The sequence below is a fragment of the Lepidochelys kempii genome, chromosome 8 (genome assembly GCF_965140265.1).
Source record: "Lepidochelys kempii isolate rLepKem1 chromosome 8, rLepKem1.hap2, whole genome shotgun sequence".
Taxonomy (NCBI): domain Eukaryota; kingdom Metazoa; phylum Chordata; order Testudines; family Cheloniidae; genus Lepidochelys; species Lepidochelys kempii.
The window spans coordinates 94268749-94290890 of NC_133263.1; the positions used below are offsets into that span (position 1 = coordinate 94268749).

Sequence of the window (22142 nt, forward strand, 5' to 3'; positions counted from 1 at the left end):
TCTCTCAAATGCAAGTGGAGGGGAAGATCCTGAGCTGGTGTAAACTATTATAGCTCCACTTAAGTCTCAGACTGGAAAGGCTTATTAATTTTGTAGCCTTTCTGATTTCTAATTGTACATCATTTGATAGTGTACTAGGAAAGTGGGGCTTTCAGAGCACTATGCTTCTCCATTGATTAAAAAGGGTAATGATGTAGACTCCCATTCCCACATTCTGTCCCATTGACTTCATTTGGACTCTACGCAGATCAGGGCCTTAAGTGTCCAATAAAATCTTAAATAGCAGGGTCGGGGTAGGGAATGGAAATTGCTGAAGGGAGAAAGCTGCCCCATTCTCCTCCTGCCCTACCTCCATAAAAATTACTAACTTAAACTATTTAAAATGCTCTATCGTGACTGTATCCCTAAAAAAAAAAAGCACAGCTTTATGCAAAACACAGGTGAAGTGAATCTGTCACTAAGCCTAGATTGATCCAAGCTGCATATGTTTGTGTTTTTAATATGCACTGTGAGAAGACCCTGACACAGTCCGCTTGCTTTGTTCTTGCAATGATTCATTCCAGGCTAAATTAGAATTGTTCAGTGCTGCTGTATGCATTGTGCTGTGTTTCATGCTGCTTCGCTCACTGAAGGATTAAAAAGGAGCTTCTAAGAATGTCTCCCTTCTTGATGCAGTCTTTCCTCTAGAAACTTCTTCAAAGCCAAGAAATATAACATAGACAAGAGAAAGAAGGTGGCAAAAGAAGAGAAGTTATTTAGAGAGAAATTTATGGTATGTGTTCTTTTTCTTTCCTCTTTAAAGAAAACAATCAGCAGTGTGAGAGGCCAACTATGGTTATGTGCGATACTTAAAGGATGAACTACAGAAAGTGAACAATCTTTATTCATGGTACGCTAGATAGTCAGCAGCATCCTATATTCCAGATCTGTGGTTCAGTCCCTTTAAAAGGCCACACAAATCCCCTTGTAACCTAGTATATCGCACAATCTTTTCCAGCTGGGGATGGTGGGAATAGAGCTGCCTCAGAATTGGCTGGGGCCAGAATAGGGGTGGAACAGAGAAATCATCAGCTCCTCTTTCCCTCCCTTAATCCAGCTTTTTGGTTCTAGTGACTCAGCAGGTGCAGTCTAACCCACATGGTACCCTTTCCTGAGCCACCTCTCGATTGCACCCACCAAACTGGGAGATACTGATTCAAAGGACCTTTATATAAACATTTTCCATAATGCTGTACAGGCTTGGTAGGCTATAAGCTGCCCTGCTGAGTTCGTGCTATGGTTTATAAGAGTAGGATTGCTGCTTCTGCTCTAGCAGAGTCTTTGGGAATCTAGTCCTCTGTAACAAATGAATTCGCTTTAATTATTAACATCATTCAAGAACTGCCTGCTGCAACGGGGAACTTGGTCTAGTCTTCTGGATGGTGAAATTAGGTGTCTCTCACAGCGGAGAGGCCAGTCTGTTTGGGGAGGGAATAGAGAGGCACTCGGAAGGAAGGGTCCTGCTGCTAGGAAGGAAGTGGGAATGGTAAACTAACAGATGCCAGTAGCTGCACAATTAGGAGATCTTTCCCAAAGGGCACAGGAAAGGATCTCTCTCAGCAACACCTCTGTTCTTAATATGGAGAGGCAGGAGTTGAGCTGACATCAGCCATCCATGGGAGGAGCTGCAATGTGGATTAGAGACTTATCATTGCAAGGTGTCATGGCAAGTTATGACTAAGTTTCCTCTGAGAATTTTTGTTCTGTCATGTGTGGTTGTGAAGTGTGTGTGGGGGGGTTGTTTTTGTTTTTTTGTTTTTTTTTGTTTTTTAATGGGAGAATTTTTGGATCAAACCTATGCACACATCTGATTACGGTACCACCTTAAAGCCCGTTATTTAGTATGTTGTTCAGTCCATTTTTAAATGTCCCATGAGACACTTCAATCACTTCCCCCAGGAGGCTGTACCATAGTTGTAATTGATCTCACTGTCTTGAACACTTACACGGGCATTAAGAGGAAACTTTATTTTTTAAAATGTGGTTTAATTTACTTAAATTTATCCTCCTTTGTGTGCAGCCCTAAGAATTCCTGTCCTTCTTTGGGTTTTCACTATCTTTAAACACTTGTAATAGTTCTCCCCCCAAATCACCTTAATCATTATTTTACAAAAGTACTTCCATCTTCGATAGTTATAGTTCTGAGATCAGAAGATAGATAAAGGGCCTAATATGTAGTGATGTATTTTTATATATATATAATATTTTTTTAGTACAATAAGGAAATCACAATCATCAACACAGCAGTTGCACACTGTTCTGTCGCAAGCAAAGGAAAACTTGATTTACCAATCACCGCCGGAGAACAACTCGATGTTATTGACGTCACAGAAGAGAATCAAGTAATATGTCGCAATTCTGAGGGCAAATGTAAGTTTGCAACGGTTGCTTAACGACACGGGATCATGTTTTAATCAACTTTTGTGAGACAAAGATATTTAGAAAGTTGCTGCAGGCAGTTTGTGACTAGCACAGCAAGCAAATATACAAAGTTGCAGATGAATCATGTGCATATTGATTTTCTTTTCCTCCTTAGATGGCTATGTGCTATTGGAGCATTTGGATTTCAGGTAAATCTGGATTTATTTGTTTTTACAATTCCTATGGTCAGAAACTCTCGCTGTATTGAGGGCATATAAAACTTCTATTGCTGGTGGGAAAGTTTTTGTGTTTTAATTTGTTCATATAAAAATAGTGTTTAACTCAAATATTTCCCTACTTTGTAATACTAAGCAGTAGTAACTTTAAGCAGCAACTTAAAGCTGTACTAATGCTAGTCTGACTGCAGCTAGAAATATACTGTGCCAGCATACTAGACTGACGTAAACGGACGATGTGCCATTGAAGTCAGGGAAGCTAGGCCAATTTACGCCTGCTGACAATGTGGTAGATTTTTATATACGTTCAGCTTAGTATTAAAAGTTTAAAAGCATCAGATGTAAATAAGTATATAAATGCAACATTGCAACAGACAATTCGATGCATATTTTGGCAAGATGCCTATTACAGTAAAACTTTTTTTTCTTTTGTGGGCCAGCCATTAATATTGGTCATCTGATGGACAGCCTCTTCCTGTGGAGCCTTGTGGAGAATCTGCTTTAAGCTTCCCAAAGATGGTGCAGGTGTGCCTATACATGCCAATTGTGGAAAGCGGATATGAATGTAAATTAGAAGTGTGTGTTTTTTTTTCCATTTAAAAGGATCTATATATTTTAAAAAGATGAAACACCCATTGAATGTACAACAGGTAACACGTGCAACTTGTTCAGGGAATTATCCCTCTGTTCACTACTTCTAGTGTTGCTTACTTTGTACAAGGTCTACCTAAAGGTGGACATTCAGTTACCTTACCTGTGAATTTTTCTACACTGTATGTAGCTTGGAATTTGTAGGGTAGGATTCTTAATATTTACTAGGCATTCACTGTGCATAATGATTACATGACATTTGTCTTGTTACTGTCACTTTCTTAATGATGTTGGAAATGTTAACTTCCTGAGGAACTTTTGATGCACTTGTATGCAAATTATGGATTCTTATGACTAAGCTATGTTTCTGGATTTGAGCTAGAGAACGAATTGTGAAATATTTGGTACTGTTGTTGCTGGGTTAAAAACCATATTAGCGATGGAGGAGTTACTTGTATCTTTAAGAAATATTAATTTTAAAAGTAGTTTGTAAATAAACACTAAATGCAAAATTCACTTTATTATATTGATTTTTGACTTTAGAAAGCTAAATTGCTGGGCCTACTGGGGCCATATTTCAAAGGCAGAAATGACAGGTACCTTACTCCCATTGAAAGAGGTAAGTGTCTGTCACTTGTGCATTTACAATCTAGTCCTAACCATTTTTTTTAAAATCTGTTCCTAAAACGGAGGACTATATCTACTAGTAATGCCTTGCTTTTGGTCTACCATGTAGTTACTGGTCCTAAAAAGAATAGGTGGGGAATCTGATCCACTTCTAGTCTAAAGGACCATGAGGAAATACTGCTCAGAAAAAGAATTACGCTACGGCTCTAACTCTGTCTCCTGTATGTATTAAAAGTTTTTCAAGATTCTGTGGCATGAAATACCTGTACCTGAGACTGGAATCTGTTCCTTTATACACAGTAAGCTGAGTAGTCCTAAAAATTGTTAGGGGGTGGCTTATTCAGAAATAGATGTTTTCCGTGGCTAAGTGCACACGCCACAACAAAAATGCTGTGTTCACTCCACAGTTAATTCAAGCCTGGCATGGAAACCTTCAAGAAAACAGAGCAAATATTTCACATTTACTCAGAAGTAGACATACAGGGATTTTTATTATTATTTTAACATGTGGTTACCATTAAGTGTGCTGGCCCGCATCCATACTTACAAAAAAAAGTTAAGCATGCACAGCTTTGCAAGGTTGCCAGCACAAATATTTAGACTTCTCAAAATCTAGATGGACTACTTGTGATGCTGAAGTGTTCATCTGGTTTCAGAACAGACTGGAATTTGTATTATGTCCGTCATCTACCGCCTTTTCAGTGTAACTATATTTAGCTAAGTTGCTATGGCAAGTTGCCTATCGCTTTCTTATATAAGAATCTTAGATTTGGGCTTTAGCAATGCAAATGCATCTGAGTCTTAATTTTTTTTTTTTTTTAAGAACACTGTTGGCCTGAATTTTTTTTATTTTTTTATTTGGTTTATTGAAATCAGTAAGAAGAAAATTACGTGTAGGATTGTTCATTTTATATATATATATATAGTTCATTATATAGTAACAAAGGTATCTGTTCTAAAACTGACAGAACAACCAAAAAACCCCATCAAACCATAGAATGAAGGTGCAGCTGTAAAATACTTACTGGGGCAGATCCTCAACTTGAGCCCATGGAGACGTGACAATCTACACCAGCTGAGGAGCTGGTGTCATTCCATAACTCTCTGAATCCAAACCTCTTCAACCTGTACTTTACTGACTTCAATGCATGACACTGAGGATCACAGGATTGGGCCCTAAATCACCTGTAGCTCATGAAAGCTTATGCTCAAATAAATTGGTTAGTCTCTAAGGTGCCACAAGTCCTCCTTTTCTTTTTGCATATGCCACTAGTGAAACTCTATCCCTTCAAGGCAATTAAAAAGAAAAATAGATTGTGTCCTTTTACAGAACAGCTTCATGTTGGTGTTGGCTGCAATGAACGTGTCTATTTCTCTTGTTAAAACAAAATTAAATCATCTCTACAAGGCATCAGTTTGCCGACTGATTCCAACATACTGTTCTGGCAACTGTATGTACTGAACAATAGTACTTGATATGTGAAAGGCTGATTGTGCATAAACTTCTGTAGTGCATACTAATTTGTACTCCAGTGAATTAGGAAAATTTAATACACACATTTAGTTGTAATCACATCAATGTGTTGCACACAGGAAACTATTTTAGAGATGGCTCCCCTTTGTAGTTCTGTTTGAAAATTGATGAAGACTTAAAATAAAATCTATATAAACTTCCCACCCATTTTCTGAAAACACAAATGCTCTTGGTAATATGCCAACCATCATTTTATTGGTACTGAGAGAACCCAAGTTTCTTTGGCTTAGTTGTCAGTTCTGTGGCCATGGAAACACCATGTAAAGAAGCTGAGGAACTGAGAGGAAATCAAAATGCATGTTGCAAACTATGTAAAACCACTAGATCACCCATTCCATGTGCTGCAACAGAGCCTGCAACCAGATCACAAGCTTTCCAAACCAGCTTTTATACCATTCCCCTGCAATCAAGGGATGTGCCGTTGCAAGATCTCCCCCGCCCCACAGCCCCTTGCTCCTCCCCAGCTTTTTGCACAGGGAGCCAAGGTTGGATTCTGTGTGTTTGTTAGTAACCACTAGATCACATTGATTTCATCCATCCCGTTAAGGTGTTTGGCTATTAATATTATGGAATCCAGTGAAATTTTGAGGTCTAAAATATCCAAACATGAGGTACGTCAAGAATACTGGGACAGAAAGTGAGATCCTGGCCCCTTGAAGCCAATGGCAAAATGATTATGAAATAACTGATCTGTAAGGGGAAGTTCATTTTCTTTTATGTGTGGCGAACCTTAATTTTTCTCAGTTGTCTCTTGATATTGGCAACTAGGGGGAAATGGACTAATCATAAGTCCAACAGTACTGAGATATTCTAGTTTATATTTAAAACATTTGTTGCTATCATTTTTTTTCTTCTGACTTTATTAAAGTGCAAATGTCAACCATGGAGACCGCATCCCATGCAGTGCAGTACACAAAGACAAAGTTTCCACACCATAAATGGAAGGTAAAAGGCTTTTTTGTGATTATCTGAGACATAATTATGTGCACAAAGAACAAAACTGAAACTATGCTCAGTGCCCTTCCACAATAACGATTATCCAAAAAATATTTTAATCATAAGAGTTTAAAAAAACAAAAAAAAACAAAACCCTTTCCTTTCTTGGTTCTTCTGTTAATGAAATGTGAAAAGCCAAGAAAAACAAAACTCTTTAGAGAATTTGTCTTCTGAACCCCATGTTTGACATTCCTTTTTTTAAATCTTTATAGTCTGAGCTCTTAATATTAGCAGCTAAAATATTTTAATGAGAGAATCATAAATATCCATTTTCTTTAAAATAAAATATTAATAGGAAAATGCAATGTACTAGTCTGAGATTACTTAGAATTTAGGATATCTGTCTTAATATAATGGGTCAAGGACACTGTAGCTGTCATGTAATTTTCAGTTTTGCTTTGTACTCTAAAGGGGAAAAAAAAGCTATAAGATATACAATTATAACATATGAAACACACGAACAGGCTTCCAGCAACAAGAATAAATATTACAATGTTTGCAGTATCTACTTCACAGCTTTGTGAAATGCTATCTCCCCCTGTCCCCCACCCCACATTTTAAAAGATCAGAAAACCACAGATGAGCATGAACAGTCTTATAAATAAGTTACAAAGATAAGTTAAGGCAGCTGCAGCAGGAGCATCAAGACTTTGCTTGAGAATAGAGTACTACTTGGTTTTATAGGAAAAAATGATTCACGCTTACCATTTGGATCTTTGATATGCTGATCAGTTCTCCTGATTATTAACAATGGCAAAGATGTGTGCATAAAATGCTTAGACCATTGCATATAATATCAACATCCTAGTTTGTACTGAGTCAGTGTTCAGTCACACAAACACATACACAAAGTGGGATTTTTTTTTTAGTGTTGGTTAAAAATCTGATACCAATATCCATGAAGACTTGAAGCGTGTGTGTGGGGGGGGGGATAGGGTAAGTGGGTACATTTTACTCACCAATACATTTATAGTCCATGTTAAATCTGAGTAATGATCTTCTAGTGTGTCTTACAAAAAGAAGCTATAAAAATAAATATCCAAATGTGTGATGGGGAAGAACCAAAAGCATACTAAAGGGAAGTGTTAAATAAGCAACAGGAAATATTGAAAATAAGACTGAGGGGAAAACAGAAGGGTGAATGCAGTAGCTTGATGGTACATTTTAAGTTGCACTTCACTGCATCCTTGTACACTACAAGTAAAATATTAAAGAAATTAGAGCAGGTGTCTTTTATCAATAGGGTGACATTTCTTTCTAGAACTAAACTAGTTAAAGACTGAGCCAAAATGAGAACACAACAAATGCACTTCAAGTATTTATAAAGATTCTATGCATTTCTTGTCAGCATGATGCTGAATCAAACATGTTGTTTGCAGACCAAGTGAAATGAAATTATGACTTTCTGCAATTAACATATGTAGAAGGCACAAATTCATTTTGTATGTAAAATGTATGGATTTTTCTTCTAAATCTGATGTATAAAATACCCCATTGATGCTTGAGTTTTTTTGTAAATTGGGCAGGAATTGATTGATAGGTCGTCTAAACTAGATAACCTCTTCTGTTTTGATGTAAATGAATTGGTATGACCACAATAAGAATACAGCAGAGACTGACAAAAAGCTGTGTCATTTCTTCCTACGGTGTTAGTGTGTCTGTCCTAAAGTACACCTTTGGAAGGACTAAATTTTAATATGTTGAGTGTTGGGTAAAAATTAACTTGTCTCGTTAAAAAAAAAAAAAAAAATCCTGCCTTCAATCTTGAAAAGTTCAGTTTTGAGTCTAGAAAATGTCAGTGTTCTGACATCTCGGTAAACCTGTGATTTGCAAAATGTAGATATCCACTGCTTGAAAATTGCACTTTGAGTAGTTCAAGTCTGTATAATTAAAATATATCTACCCTGCTTGCCCAAATGATGATAAATGCATAAGTATAACCAAAAAGTTGGCTAAAGATGTGGCTAATGACCATCTGAAACTATATCTGAGTACAGCAGCTTCTGTATCGTTAGATGCCAGAAGCATGGTCCTATATGAGTAGCATTAACTAATACAGTTCCTCAAAAGATTGCAAAATATACAGCTGAGTTGGGTTAGATAGTTGAATGGATAGTTTAATGTTCTATATTAATAGAGGTGCTACTCTATTAAGCCTTCTGCAGAGCAGTGTTATCTAGTAAATTGACTATAGGAGTTGACAGTTAGGAACACCTGAGTACTAATATGGTTGCTACTAATGTGTTCTGTTGACTTGTAGTACAAAAGTTGCTTAGCCTCTTTTGGAAAGTGTTTCTTCATCTGTAAAACTGGGATATTCTATTACTACCTACTCAATAAGGCATGGCTGTGTGGCTTCATTCATTAGTTAATGTTTGCACAGTATCTTAAAGATGTAAAGTGCTATGTAAGTGGTAAGTCTTACCCTAGTGCCTAGTAATTCCACATGTCCTAACCCTGTAGGAAGGGAGTGTGTCATCTTAAAGGAACTCTAGTGGTGCCAATGTAGGATGTGGGAGAAGAGAGTTCAGTTCCCTGCTCTCCTACAGACTTGGTGTGTTACCTTAGGCGAGTGGGGATAATTAACACTTCCCTACCTGACAATAAAGGACAAACAGATTGAAGACTATGGTGCACAATGCAGTGGTGATGGAGGCCATGTTGTCATGACTCAGATACTAATGAGTAGTAGGCCCTGCTCACCTCTCAGATGCCCTCCATCTACAATGTCCAAACTACTGCCAGCCTCCAGTAGTCCACCGCTGTACTATTCTACCCCTTCCTGCCTTAAAACTGAAAACTTGCTCTGGTTAAGGCCTATTAGGCCTATTCTATGGATCAGAAAGGTCCATTTCCCCCATGCCCAGGGTTTTTTCCCCAAAGGTGTCGTAAAAAATTTGGAGCAGACATGCAGGTCATGTGCATCACTTTCTCCAGGCATGGGCCTGGATCTGCAGCAGCCTGAGGTACATTATCAGCACTGTATTTTTCGACAGAAGAACAAAGTTCTGTTACTTTTTGTGTTTAAAATGCTAGGTAAACAATGCGTGGACAAAACTGGAATCCCTATTACGAAAGTGACATGAACTTACAGGGGCCAGAAGGAAATCACATTTGGCCCCAAGTGTATAGAGGTAGGGGGCTGGATTCTCCACTGACTTGCATCATCACTGACACACAAGCAAAAGGCTTGTAAAATTTTACAAATACCAGGCACAGGTTCAAAGCCATGGAGATCCCTCCACCCTACAGTATTATATTTTATTTTTTCAAAAATAGGTTATGTAACAAGCAAAGAACCCGACACGCATTCCTTGCGTTTCTTTGAAAAGCACAGTCATTCTGCTGCAGGGCTTGTAATTCAAATACTGCAGCACTGGGCTAGTACTGTATACAGGACTCTGACAGTGAAATTGATTTTGAAACAGACTACGCTGCTCTTCTTGTCTAACCTGAAAGACAGGCACAGAGTAAATAATGGGCACAGATAGTGGAAAAGCCAGAGTTGTAAAGTTACACTTGTGTAAGTCTAAAGTGTGATCTGCAACAAAAGTAAGGCAACTTGTTTTTAAAAATTAGACTTTTTTTTAAGCTGAAAGTGTCCCACTAACAGCCAGTAGGTAGCAAAATATCCCATATTTGTCTACATTATCTCAAACAATTAAGACAAAAGGCCTAATGTATGATGATTTTTTCTTGCTTCTTATAGAAACTTTCAGGATGTATAGTGGAGTTTAATAACACAATAAATAGTTCCTAGCCAAAGAACCTTATGGGCTGTTTTTAATAGCTTTACAAGTAGAATGATGATCGTTTTCACTAATGTAGAAGCAGCCCCCTTGCCAAAATTCTCCTTTTACTTTTTTAAATAAACAGTCAAGATTTTTGGCAATGTTTTCATGCAGTGTCTGTTTCTTGACTTGATTAGTTTGACCCTGGTCTCTGATAGTCAGGTGATAGGAATTAAATACCATAGCAAAACTAGGCAAATGCCAATGGTGCCCATTAGATTAAGCCTAAGTCATTTTTAAAAAAAAAAAAGTTTTGGTAAAAGTTCATCCCTGGAGTTTACCCTTGTGTAACAAAACTTTTAACCTTACACGTCCATCTCTTTATTTTAGCAAAAGCTTATCCTTCAGTTAGCCAATAGTAAAGAAATAATAAATCTATAAGACATCCCTGCCTTATCACTATAGCAGCGAAGGTCACAGTCTATTAAGTGTTAGAAGTACATGAAAGCCCTACGGTCTGGAACGCCACTTTGAAACTTAACTGCTGACTATTCTGAAACAGTACAAGAGGGAGACCCTCTGCGCTGTAGGACTGGTAAGGTACATTTGGCAGCTGACTTGGGAAAGGGATCAAGGATAAAGAAAAGGACCTGCTCTGAGAGATCATTTGAAATATAAACCCTATGGAAACTCCCAGGTGCCTGTGCATTTCGCAAAGGAAAATTGCCACTACCACTTAAGCAATCCAACTATTTGTCACTTATGGGCTGAACGAGGATTGGGATGGGCCTGGGCAGCTAATGGGGTGAGGAGCAGAATGGAGTGGTTCTCTCCTCCTCCCTCCCCCACCCCTTCCCCACTGTCCTTGATAATACCACCCAGACAGTGTCAACTCCCCACCAATCTCTCAGGCTCTCTCCCTCCAGAAATCCCTCGTCTAGTTTCTTTTTTCCTTTGCTCCTACCAAGTACCTTCAGTGTAGTGTGTTCTAATGGCTCCCTCCACCCAGTCCCTCTACCTCCCCAACACTTGCTTCTGCTCAGGAGGGCTGATACCCTGAAAGGGAGACCAGTGACTATTTCTCCCCGCTCCAGAAATGTTAAACAGAGCGTTGCACAAACCTTGGTATCGGCTTCATCTACTGAGAAGTTAAGAATTTTTCCCCAGCTCAGAAATCTGTGCTGCTTACAAGACAGCTATCTGAAATATTTGGTAGGAGGTGAGGCAAGGCTTGTAGTAATTTACAGGAGCCCTAACGTGACCAAAAGCAGGTTGAGTATATATTGTGCAATGCAATTGGTGGCCAGAGAGGGGGAAAAACCAAGTAGCCTTGAACATTAAAAGGAGGCCACCCGGCCAGGACTATTCCATAGACCCAAAGCAGGAGGAGGGAGGGGGAAATCTTCTGGGGAAACAGCTCTCTCTAATTCAAAGCCTTAATGTGTGAAGGTCTCTGAGGGGCGTGAGCCGTGCCTCATGTGTGACCCTGCACTTCTGCCACCTGATATCTAAAACGGGGTTGCATGTTCCAAGATCCCAGAAACCTCCATGCAGCTGCTGGTTTTTATGCCAGAGCTGTTCACAGAGATTGGCTGGCATCAGTTTGTAAATATTGCAGGAGTTTTATTAGAGCTGGATTTTGTTTAATATAGTTACTTGTTTATACCTCTCATCTGGTTCACGCAAGTGAGCCCCCTTGACTAGCAGAGGGGATACAATATGTATGTCACTAGAGAATACCCATATTGTAGATATTGAGGTTCAGCCAAGTTTCCATACGTAGAGACAGGCAGCACTGCGGGAAGGGTTGCTCACTGATGCAGTTACTGTTTTAAAACCAGGCCCGGTTTTTCACATTTCATCTTCACTAGTAAAAGCAGTTTGGTTTATACTGTGGTGAAACTAGTGTAATAAATGAGACAAACCTGTTTCTAGTTTCCCTCAGTGCTTTGTAATGGCAACTGGAGCCACCGAAGGGAGTATTTGGGTTTGGAGGGAGTGTTTGTGCACGACAGCGTACGCTATGCCCAGATACGACAAAACAAACGGAAAAAGAAACCACCTAGGACCAGATTCTCCGTGCAATCACGTGTGTCGAGGGACAGGTGCCTCAGCACTGAGCATCAGCGAGCTAATGCCATGATCAGACTGGCACACATTTCAAAAAAATCCATGGTGTGGCTACCCAGGCGTGGCGTAACAGAGGCCACGCTCCCCATCAAGGAGCCAGTCAGGGATCCAGTAAGCGACTGGAATTCAGCAGTGGTAGAATCAATACTCAGTCTTGGTCTGTGCAAGCCAGCCGCAGAGCATGAGCGCTGTGGTGTGGATGAGCCTGACCTCTGCTCCATGACATCATCTTAAATGCACAAACAAACAGCGTTATTTAAAATCTACTCAGCTGCTACCCCGGGGGTGGGACCTGGCCAAGAAAGGAACACTTGCATCAACAGCGCACCCATGCTAGGAATGAAATTCTGGCTCCGCTGAAGTCACCAAACTCCTGTTACCTTCAGTGGGGCCAGGATTTCACCCTAGAAGTGTACCAGCTAAAATGGGTGTTACATTAGGAGGGGGAAAAGGAAGTCTTAGATTAAAGCTCGCTGCGTGTACCTGCTTGGGAGATTCTATAAAGTAAAAATACATAAGTGCTCTGGTATCTAGCTACTTCTACACACTTTGCTGTGTGTGATCACTTAAGATCAAAATGCATTTGCAGCAGATGAGGGAAAAGTATGTGGTGCAGTGACAAATGGGTAGGCTCGCTGGAATTGATTTTTCCCCTTTTGCAAGTATAAAGAACTATTAAACTGTCACAGTTGCGCTAGTGGAGATGAATGGACCAGTTACTCAAGTGGACTAGAGATACTATAGGAGAGTCTGAAAATAGAAAGTGACAAAACCCTTGAAATTCCCCATTCTATGCGATTCAACTGTCATGCCACAACACTTCCTGCTTACCATCAATGCTTTTAAAGTCCAAAAGATAGCTGCGATTGTCAACCTGGTAAAGCTGTAAACTCATTTTCACATAATTCCCGGTCACCGGATTCTTTCGACGCACTCTAAGATGATAGGCGTTCACCACCTAAAACAGGTAACTTTCTTTCAGGAATAAAATTCAAGGTGGTAGAACATTTCCCACCTCCCCAGCGTGAAACATTTCAAGAAAAGAACACTCTGGAAAGAATGATTGCTTTAACATACATAAATAAATATCCTAGTTGCTTCTAAAATATGTGTGTGGGCTTTTTTATGTTAAGTGGTTTTCAGTTAGGGTTGCGCAGACCTCTCTTGCCACCCTACTAAGCCCACACGTGTAACTCTCAATACAATCTGTTCCTTTTGTACACTATTTATAAAGGATTTGCATGGATGGCAGGTCTGTTGGGATGCGAATCGTGTTTGTGGAGTTAGTCTTAGGGTGCGGACAATATTGCTCAAGCCTAATACTAGAAAAAACTTCATCGCCTACAGAACTATTTAGCTAACTTCATTCTGGTTAGAATTCCACTTCCATTTGTAGAGCTACACGAGGGATAAATTTGGCTCATTAGCTCTCTGTCTTGCTGTGCATCTAACAAAGCTGCTAGCTGTTACAGACCCCAATATCTTTATTTAGGCTGTAAGCTCTTTGGGGCAGGGACTCTGTCATATGTTTGGACAATGCCTTGGGCAACGAGGACTTGGCCTCTAGGTGCTACTGTCACACAAATAAATAATACTGAGAAAGGGAGCAGGCTTCCAGAAATGCCAGCAAATCAATTCACTGAACAGAGAGAGAATATTCTTGGGGAAGAAGAGCGACACATTCAGATTTACTTCAGAGAGCAAATATTAGTTGAATGAAATGGTAATATAACTAAACACCCTTATTCTGCCCTCTGCCTGCCAAAACAGGGAGTAGGGTAAAACATGAATACAGTCACCTGTGTTCAAAAATAGTCCAAGGTTTAGAAGATATGCTTTAGTCAAACACAAGTAATTGGGATCTCTACTTGGGTGACTGGGAGAAGTTCTACAGTCTGTCTTATGCAGATCAGACTAGATCAGTGGTTCTCAATCAGGGGTACGTGTACCCCTGGAGGCATGCAGAAGTTTTCTACGTCAACTCATCTAGCTAGATATTTGCCTAGTTTTACAACAGGGGACATAAAAAGCACTAGCAAAGTCAGTACAAACTAAAATTTCATACAATGACTTGTAGATAGCGCAATATAAACTATACACTGAAATGTAAGTAAAATATTTATATTCCAATTGATGTATTTTATAGTTTTATGATAAAAATGAGAAAGTCAGCTATTTTCAGTGCTGTGACACTTTTGTATTTTTATGTCTGATTTTGTAAGCAAGTTGTTTTTAAGTGAGGTGAAACTTGGGGTACGCAAGACCTATCAGACTGCTGAAAGGGGTACAGTAGTTGAGAGCCACTGGACTAGACAATCGAATGGTTCATTCTGGATTTATAATCTAAGAAAAGTTCCACTCGGTTAACTCCTTTGGGAACCACTAAAACTTGTACTTGCCACAATCTGTAAATCCGCTTTCAAACCTGTCCTGAGCTGCCTCTAATGATGGGACTCTGTTACTGCACGCAGTGGCCTGAGCTGAGCCATTTTCCCACTCATTTCACATAGCTACCCACAAATGAATTAAATGTTGGAAACTTTAACACATTATTATGGGTGATTTTTTAAATGCTGGCATTTCAAAAGTAGCATATGCAGCAATGGTAACGTTCACACGCTTTACACCATTAAGTAAACCATTCTCGAATGAACTACTGGGCATAAACGTAGGTGCGTCATGCCAGCGTGTCAATGGTTATGGTCCTGATTCTGCACTGCCTTCCATCTTGTGTTGCTATTTACCCTGGTGCAAAGTGGTTGTAAAAGGCTAATGAGTCAGATGGTCACAGGTAAGTGACTACACAAGGCGGTGGAGAATCAGGCACAGTAGTTCTTAATGAGGGTTAAATCAATGGCAAGAACTTATCTGAGCACAAGAAAAATTGAATTGCTAGCTACTGCAAAAATACCTGTCCTATCTCATGCACCAATATCTCAGAAAACCCAGTTAAAAGAGAATATTACCAAGCAAAAAAAGAAAAATCAAGCATGGAAAGTTCAGCCCCAACCGGCACATTGTTTGGGAAGCGTTAAGTGACTGTAAGCATGAGCTAGACATGGCTGTGCCTTCACCCAGAAGTACAGTTTCACTAGTGCAATGCTATAATCAGTTCCCTTGTAGTAAAAGAACTTTTGTCTACAAAGTAACATAGCCTATATATTCCTTAAGAAGAGAATAAAGGAAACCGATTGTGTAGTTTCAGGACATGTGATTGTTATGACCCATGGGGGAGGTTTCAAGGTATTCAGTCGCTAAAATTAGAAATATGACCAGCTCCTGCTAGCCCTACAGCTCAACAAGGCAGGCTGAGAGAGTTAAAATAAGGAAGTGCATTTTATGCATTTTATAAGTATTTTATGTCAGTAATACAGGTGGAGCTTATTTAGCCACAACTAGCATTTTTCAGGTTGAGTGTTTGTTTAAAAATAATAAACTAGAGATGATGATATAGTTCAAAACAGACAATCCTGTAACAATACTTACTATCTGCACTGATCAATTCAGATCAGGAGAACTTATAAGAAAATGATCCTTGAAAATGGCCACAAAGCACTGATATTTCCTACCTTCCATTCAAAATCCAGCTGTTTCATAGCTCGATACACTTCAGCCATAATGTCATACGGTTTGCTTTGACTGCGGATTCCTAGATGCCACTTGGCTTTTTTCACAGTCAGAGATTTTGGCTTGGTAGTATTCAGTGCATCCAAGGGACACCGTGTTTTGGGACTGTCTGCTATTAAAGGAGGCATCCGCTCTGGGTGCGGTTTCACCCCCGGAGGTATGTGCATAGTGCTGTCATCCATAAATGAGCCAGTGGGCGGACTAGAGGCGAGGTAGAACTCACTGGCTTGATTCATGATTCTCCGATTGTCAATGATAAGGTGGTAAGCTACTGCAAGCTGGTCTTGTGGGTCACCACTATACAAGCTGTTCATCACCTCTGACTCCGTGCATTCAAACTTCTCACAAACTTCCCGCACTGCGTCATCATCAATGACATTAGCATCGTAAGAAGGATCCTCTGGAAACAAGTAACTGGGCAAGTCTTGTTTAAACCACTCGTGTTCTCTAGGGGGAAAAAGAAATGAAACTGTGACTACAGAGAGAGAGAGAGAGCGAGCATAGCCGTGAGTCTGTATTTGCAGATGGGCAACCTAGCTGTGATTCATTCTATGAGCTACAGCCTGGGGTGGTGGGGAGGGTGAAGGGGGTCGAACCAACGAGACAGACCCTCAGCTGGTGTAAACTGGCAAAACTTTGTTGTTTCAATAGAGCTACAATGATTTACACTGGTTGACAATCAAGTTCATTATTTTTAGTGATGTCTGAGTCTTCATTCAGGCAGTGGAACTCATTGCCACAAGACATCAGTGTGGCCAAGAGTTTGGTGGAACTCGAAACAGGCGTGGCCACTACTATCATATTCTAGAAAACAAAATGCTCGTCGAAGGCCTTCATTTGACAGCCCTGCAAACTATTAATTATTTATCAACACACAGGTAACACCAGTGCATGCTTTCTTCAGATTAAGGTACCACAACAATACTGACGAGACGGGCGAAGGACAGTTTCCATTTTTGGTCTTTCTGTTGTAACTTCCAACAAGACTGTAAGTTGTGTGAAATAGTCACACCAAACAAAGCAATGAGCGTGTGTGCAAGGTCTCCTGCATGTGATAGGGTGTCCACCCGACACAAGGCTTGCAAGGGTTAAGGTGGCCAAGTAGGCCAATTACCTCCCCAACCTGCACCTGGAGGCGGAGCCAGGGATTTAAATAGAACAGGCCTCCTGGGCAGGACCAAGTAAGACCTATATAAGCTAGGAAGTTGGCAATGGGGGCACTGCAGGCATTTCCTGGGAGAAGCGAAGGTGTATTCAGGAGTATAGAGGGTAATGTGTGGGTGCTCCCTGGGAGGAGGGAGGCTGGCGGGGGAGCCAAGAAGGTGGGAGACAGTTCAGGGGAACAGTAGCAAGGAATAGGAATGCAGACCTTGGCTGCTGACTAGCGGCCCCTGAGACGGGACCCGGAGTAGAGGGTGGGCCTGGGTTCCCCGACCGGCTGCTGACCAAGTGGCACCAGCAGGGCAGTGAGCAGGAAGACTGCCTGAGCCCATCTGTCAAGAGGGACTTTGTTACCCCTGGAAAGGGGAACATGGGGTGACTGTGGCTGGAGGGGAGGCTGTGGTTCCTGGAGCAAGAGGGGCCTGCAGGATGGGTGAGACAACACGGGAGGAGGGTGCAATGGCTGGTCAGAGCTAATCCTCAGAGCGTCCTGGCGGTGGTGCTGCCAGTGGTGAGTGGACCCCGTGACACCGCATCAGTGAACAACAGCCTTGGTTCACAAATCCAGGCTGATGTTCAGTTTACAGACAGGCCACTCTCCAAAAGGCACCTCCACCCTTGCTCCCTCCCCATTTCGCCTGTGCTGTCTGCAGACAGGCCCCCCGCTACAGGCCTCCCTTGGGATTTCAGTTTTTCATGAGGCATGAACTGTGGCCACTGCCTTTTCCAATGCTTTCAAAGTCTTTGAGTGGGAGGGGAGGTGTTCAGCATGCATCAATCTTCCATCTCCACAGGGCAGTGGGACTGGGGAAACACTCGTGGCAATCGCTGGTTATTTCATTAGGAACTATGGGGCAACTCAGCCTTAGGGACAGTTGACAATCAGGGTGTTTCTCTGCTCCTGCATGGGGATGGAGTGGTCACTAACATCTCCCTCTCACGCATGGCCTGTGGTAGGCATTGGTCACACCCTGGAGAGCATAATCTGGGTGTGGGGATGGCGTTGCCACAAAATTGCTCCTTTAAACCTCCAGGAGCAATTGGATGGTCGTATGCAGCTCAAAGGCAGTAAACATAATGTGTAGGATGGCATCCCAGAGCTGGGGCCTTTGGTGGTGGGGCGGGATTCCTCATGCAAACCCACACCTACAGGACTGTGTGTGCTGCCAACCCCTAATAATCGCACCTGCATGTGAACTAAACCCTATATCGTTCGTCCGGCACGGCAACTGTGATTTTATTTGTATGTTAGGAACTGGCCTGAGACCCAAACACCCATCAGACGGTAAAGACTCTTGGTCACTGATGTAGCTACAAAGTGGTCACCCATCTGCCACATCCCATTACCACCTGTTGTCCCCTCATGGGCGCTCCTCCCCTAAGATGCATTAGAGCCACTAAACTGAGAGACTTGGGAAAAAAAGCCCCATTTTCACTTTAGGACAGCAGTGGCACTATAAAACCATCATTTCCAAACGAATTAAAGACCCAAGGACTTTCAGATGGCTGTGACATTTATATACCTATTTTAAAACACCATTTAGATTTAATGATGATTCTGTATTTCACAGAAGATCGAGCATGCTCCTAGTTTACACCGTACTAAAATTATTCAGTTTAAGTCCTGCTGTCAGACAGGCATTTTTAATTATATTTAAAGGCCCAAATATGGACTAAAAAAACCTCAGTGCTCACATTAAGCTGAATTTATATGGGAATGTGAGCAGGCAGAAGTACAGCACCAGCTTATTCATTTGCTAGATGAGAAAATTATACTACATTTAAAGGTGAGCCATTTGCCCTCATTAAGGAATATTTTTCAGGTGTTTCATTTTTAGAGCACGGGCTGTGGATCCTGCATTCTTGGTCTATGCATCTTTTCATGTTTTGCTGTGACTCTGCATATTAAATACACCGTATGCTGAACCTGCATTCAGAAGGAAGGAGAAGTTTTTTAATTAAGCAACAAAACATGGCAGATGAATGCTAATTTCTTAGCATTACTGCATCACGTGGCTACTTTTGCCAAGCACCGTTAAGGGTATTTGAGACCATTTTTTAATGCAACAGAAAAGGTCCCGGTTACTTGCTGAAATGCACCTACTAACCTTCATAAACTATGGGTATGTTGACACTTAAAAAGCTGCCGCTGCACCACTGTAGCGTTTCAGTGTAGACGCTCGTTACAGCGATGGGAGGGGTTCTCCCGTCACTGTAGTTAATATACCTACCTGAGATGCAGTAGGTAGTTCAACAGAAGAATTCTTCCATCAACTTAGCACTGTCTACACCAGGCTTAGGTAGTCATCGCTACATTTCTCAGGGGTATGGATTTTTCGCACCCCCGAGAGATGTAGCTTTGCCATTGTAAGTTTTCAGGGTCAACTAGCCTTGTGTCCGCAACACAGCTTGCCCACCACATGCAAGAAGGTATATTTGAGGAGACAGGCTTCTGCTGTGACTTCTGATGTGTGACGTTACCTTATGTCCTTGATGGTTGCTCGCTTGAGTGGGTCAACCTGCAGCATGTGCATGAGGAGAGTGGCAACTGAACGGTTGAGGTATTCGGGGATGTAGAAAACACCTCCACGGATCTTCTTAAAGAGCGTGGGAACGTGTTCGTCATCAAATGGCAGCGTCCCGCAGAGAAGAGCATAGAGAATAACACCACAACTCCAGATATCCACCTCAGGCCCAGCATACAACCTAAACAAAGTCAAGGCAACAGAGAAGATTTCCTTTCCATGTTTTATCTGTTTGCCAATTGGCATTATATGCTTTGTAGTAGAGGTTATAATATAGCAGAGGAGCTTAAAAGTGGCCTCTGAAAGCTAAATGCTTCAGTTCGTACTCCTACCCCAGTGTCCTAAAACTGAGCCTCACTGAAGCGTCTCTGGTTCACTCAGACTGAGACACGAAGGTGCAACCCACAGAAGCTAATGAAGAGGCAAGGAAACAAGTTTACTCTTCCTTCCCAACAGCTCTGTGAAAAGCTTTTTCTCTTGTTCCAATGGCTGATGGACTCAGCCAACTATTTCTATACATCCACCAAGACAGATATAACTACAAGCAAATATTACACCTCTGTACATTTATTTTTTCTGTAAGAAATTTGTATTCAAGTCCGATCCAGTACTTAGGCTTCTAGGAAACTGCTAATGTGGGCATGGTTATCACAAAGCTTGGGTGCCCTTGATACACTGCTTTGATTACTGCGTGTTGGATTTTTTTCAGTAACATTGTGAGCATGCTCCTCCTTGGCCAAAATTTCAAAAGTTGGGCTCCTACAGCCATACTCAGGCACCTAAATAGCTCGCTTTATTTTCAAAAGTGCTTGTCACCCAGCAGCTCCTTCTGAGGACAATGAGAGCAGCTCCGTACTCAGCATTTTTTGAAAAAACTGGCCAATTATTTAGATGCATAAGTATACCACCCTTTATGGTCTTGTTTTTGACAATTCTGGGGGCCCAGTGTTTCTGCTGGTTCTCAGATTGATAGGATGATCACGGATTTGTATTTTAGACCCAAGCGGATATATCTACTCTGTCTTACAACCTGTCCTTTCATGCTTTGTTACTCATCAGGCCATGGCAGAAGGTGAATTTTGAATCTGCTCACATACTCTGGTCTCCTACATAAATCCATGTGCAATGTCATACAACAGAACTAGTAGTCTGACCAATCTCCATGCTATGTGAAAAACATTGTAATGATAACTCTGACAGGTGCTGTCCCTTTAAGAGCAAGGCAGGTTGGGAAACCCTTCCAGGATATAAAATGAGAAGCTGAGCAGCAGTGAGGGAGTTTGCGGGGAGGCCTGATAAAGGGAAGGCAATACAGTCAGGGGATTAGTAGATGAACCTGGTTTAGACGTATATGGTGTTTTTGTTTCTTTTATTCATTGCTAATAAGCTGAATTGGTTGAGTCCTTGCAATCCTTCGGGACCTAGAGGGCAATAACTTGTACCTTTTCTCTTGCTGTCCTCTGATAGAACACTCTCTTCTATACTGCTTGAATGAAAGCACAGTTAGGGCTCTACTAAATGAAGTGGGGACAACCTTGATTTGCAGCTTCTTTCTGGAGCTGCAGCAGCTGTGGACCTCCTGGCTTTGCCCCGTGTCCAGCCAGCATGACTCACTGATCCCTGTAAGTGGAGTTGTTGCCTCAACTCAGTCCTCCGGAGGGCCTAATTCAGAAGGAACTCTGCCATCACTTCCACTGGCATAAGTGACAGGGAACTTAATCAAAAATAATCCACATTAACCAAAATGCTGTGTTTATTTGGCCTGTTAGATGAGATACAGCAGGAAAAATTATATGGGGAAAGTGTACTGCGATTTTGCCACCCGGTTTCTGTTAAAATGAATGCAAACAAGACATGGTATAAAAAAATAACTGGTACGAGACCGGAAAACAGGTGGCTATGAAGAATATGTGCAAGATTCTAAATTAGGAAATCCTTCCTTCTAATCCTGGTTTTGTCACTGGCCTGCTGTATGGGCTTGGCCAAATCAGTTTTTCTCCGAAACTCCATTTTCAGAACTGTGAAATGGGAAAGGAAAGGTCGTACTTCCATCTGGGTGTGATGAAGATTAATTCAGGATTGGGCAGTGCTTTCAATAGGTAAGGGTGCTATAGAAATGCCAAATAACAGCCGTTCGGTAGGGCGTGACTGCTTCACAGGTTTGTTCATCATTTATTTAACAGGAAGTCATGACCATTCCGTCCCATGACAGCAGCAACCATTCTTCTGAAAAAAGAAATTGATTAAAAGAAGCCAGAAGATAAGACTCTTCAGATGGAACCACTGGGAAGGTATGGAAAAGGGGTAGAGACCATTGTTAAGGTTTGGGAAGCGGGTGGGTAAAATTGGTTGGTCTATCATTGACTAGTTCTCTTTAACAACATAACAAAATTAAAGATAGACAGATGAAACATTTAGCATGTTAGGTGAATAAGAATTTTGGGGAGGGAAACTCCTTGCACATGAAAAGGATTCAGGTCAAAAATATATTTACCTAATTCTTTATTTAGGTATATAAACCACAAATGTCTTTTAATAACTCTTTACAATTTTTAGAAAGATCGTTTTCTTTTTTTAATCATAG

At 41.1% G+C, this 22142-nt stretch overlaps 2 protein-coding genes across 8 annotated transcripts in view; one reads left to right on the plus strand and one right to left on the minus strand.

Annotated features, from left to right (window-relative positions):
* The window catches only part of FYB2 (FYN binding protein 2), a 68685-nt gene that overhangs the window by 43870 nt on the left and 2673 nt on the right, over positions 1-22142 (plus strand). The window contains exons 17-22 of one of the 3 annotated variants that reach the window (XR_012160473.1): positions 676-772; positions 2253-2409; positions 2576-2609; positions 3077-3161; positions 21575-21657; positions 21742-21849. Coding sequence is in view for 1 of the 3 variants with exons in the window: in XM_073357582.1 (XP_073213683.1) it covers positions 676-772; positions 2253-2409; positions 2576-2609; positions 3077-3083 (295 nt within the window). In the remaining 2 variants the exon portion in view is untranslated. Of the gene's footprint in view, positions 1-675; positions 773-2252; positions 2410-2575; positions 2610-3076; positions 4623-21574; positions 21850-22142 lie in introns of those variants that run through there. The other 2 variants (XR_012160472.1, XM_073357582.1) reach the window with 2 other exon arrangements.
* The window catches only part of PRKAA2 (protein kinase AMP-activated catalytic subunit alpha 2), a 35875-nt gene continuing 18533 nt past the window's right edge, over positions 4801-22142 (minus strand). For 3 of the 5 annotated variants that reach the window (XM_073357585.1, XM_073357584.1, XM_073357586.1), the window contains 4 exons: positions 19515-19739; positions 15815-16319; positions 13077-13203; positions 4801-12474 (listed from right to left, as the gene is read on the minus strand). In XM_073357585.1, the coding sequence (XP_073213686.1) occupies positions 12239-12474; positions 13077-13203; positions 15815-16319; positions 19515-19739 (1093 nt within the window). In that variant the 3' untranslated portion in view covers positions 4801-12238. Of the gene's footprint in view, positions 12475-13076; positions 13204-15814; positions 16320-19514; positions 19740-20413; positions 21785-22142 lie in introns of those variants that run through there. The other 2 variants (XM_073357583.1, XM_073357587.1) reach the window with 2 other exon arrangements.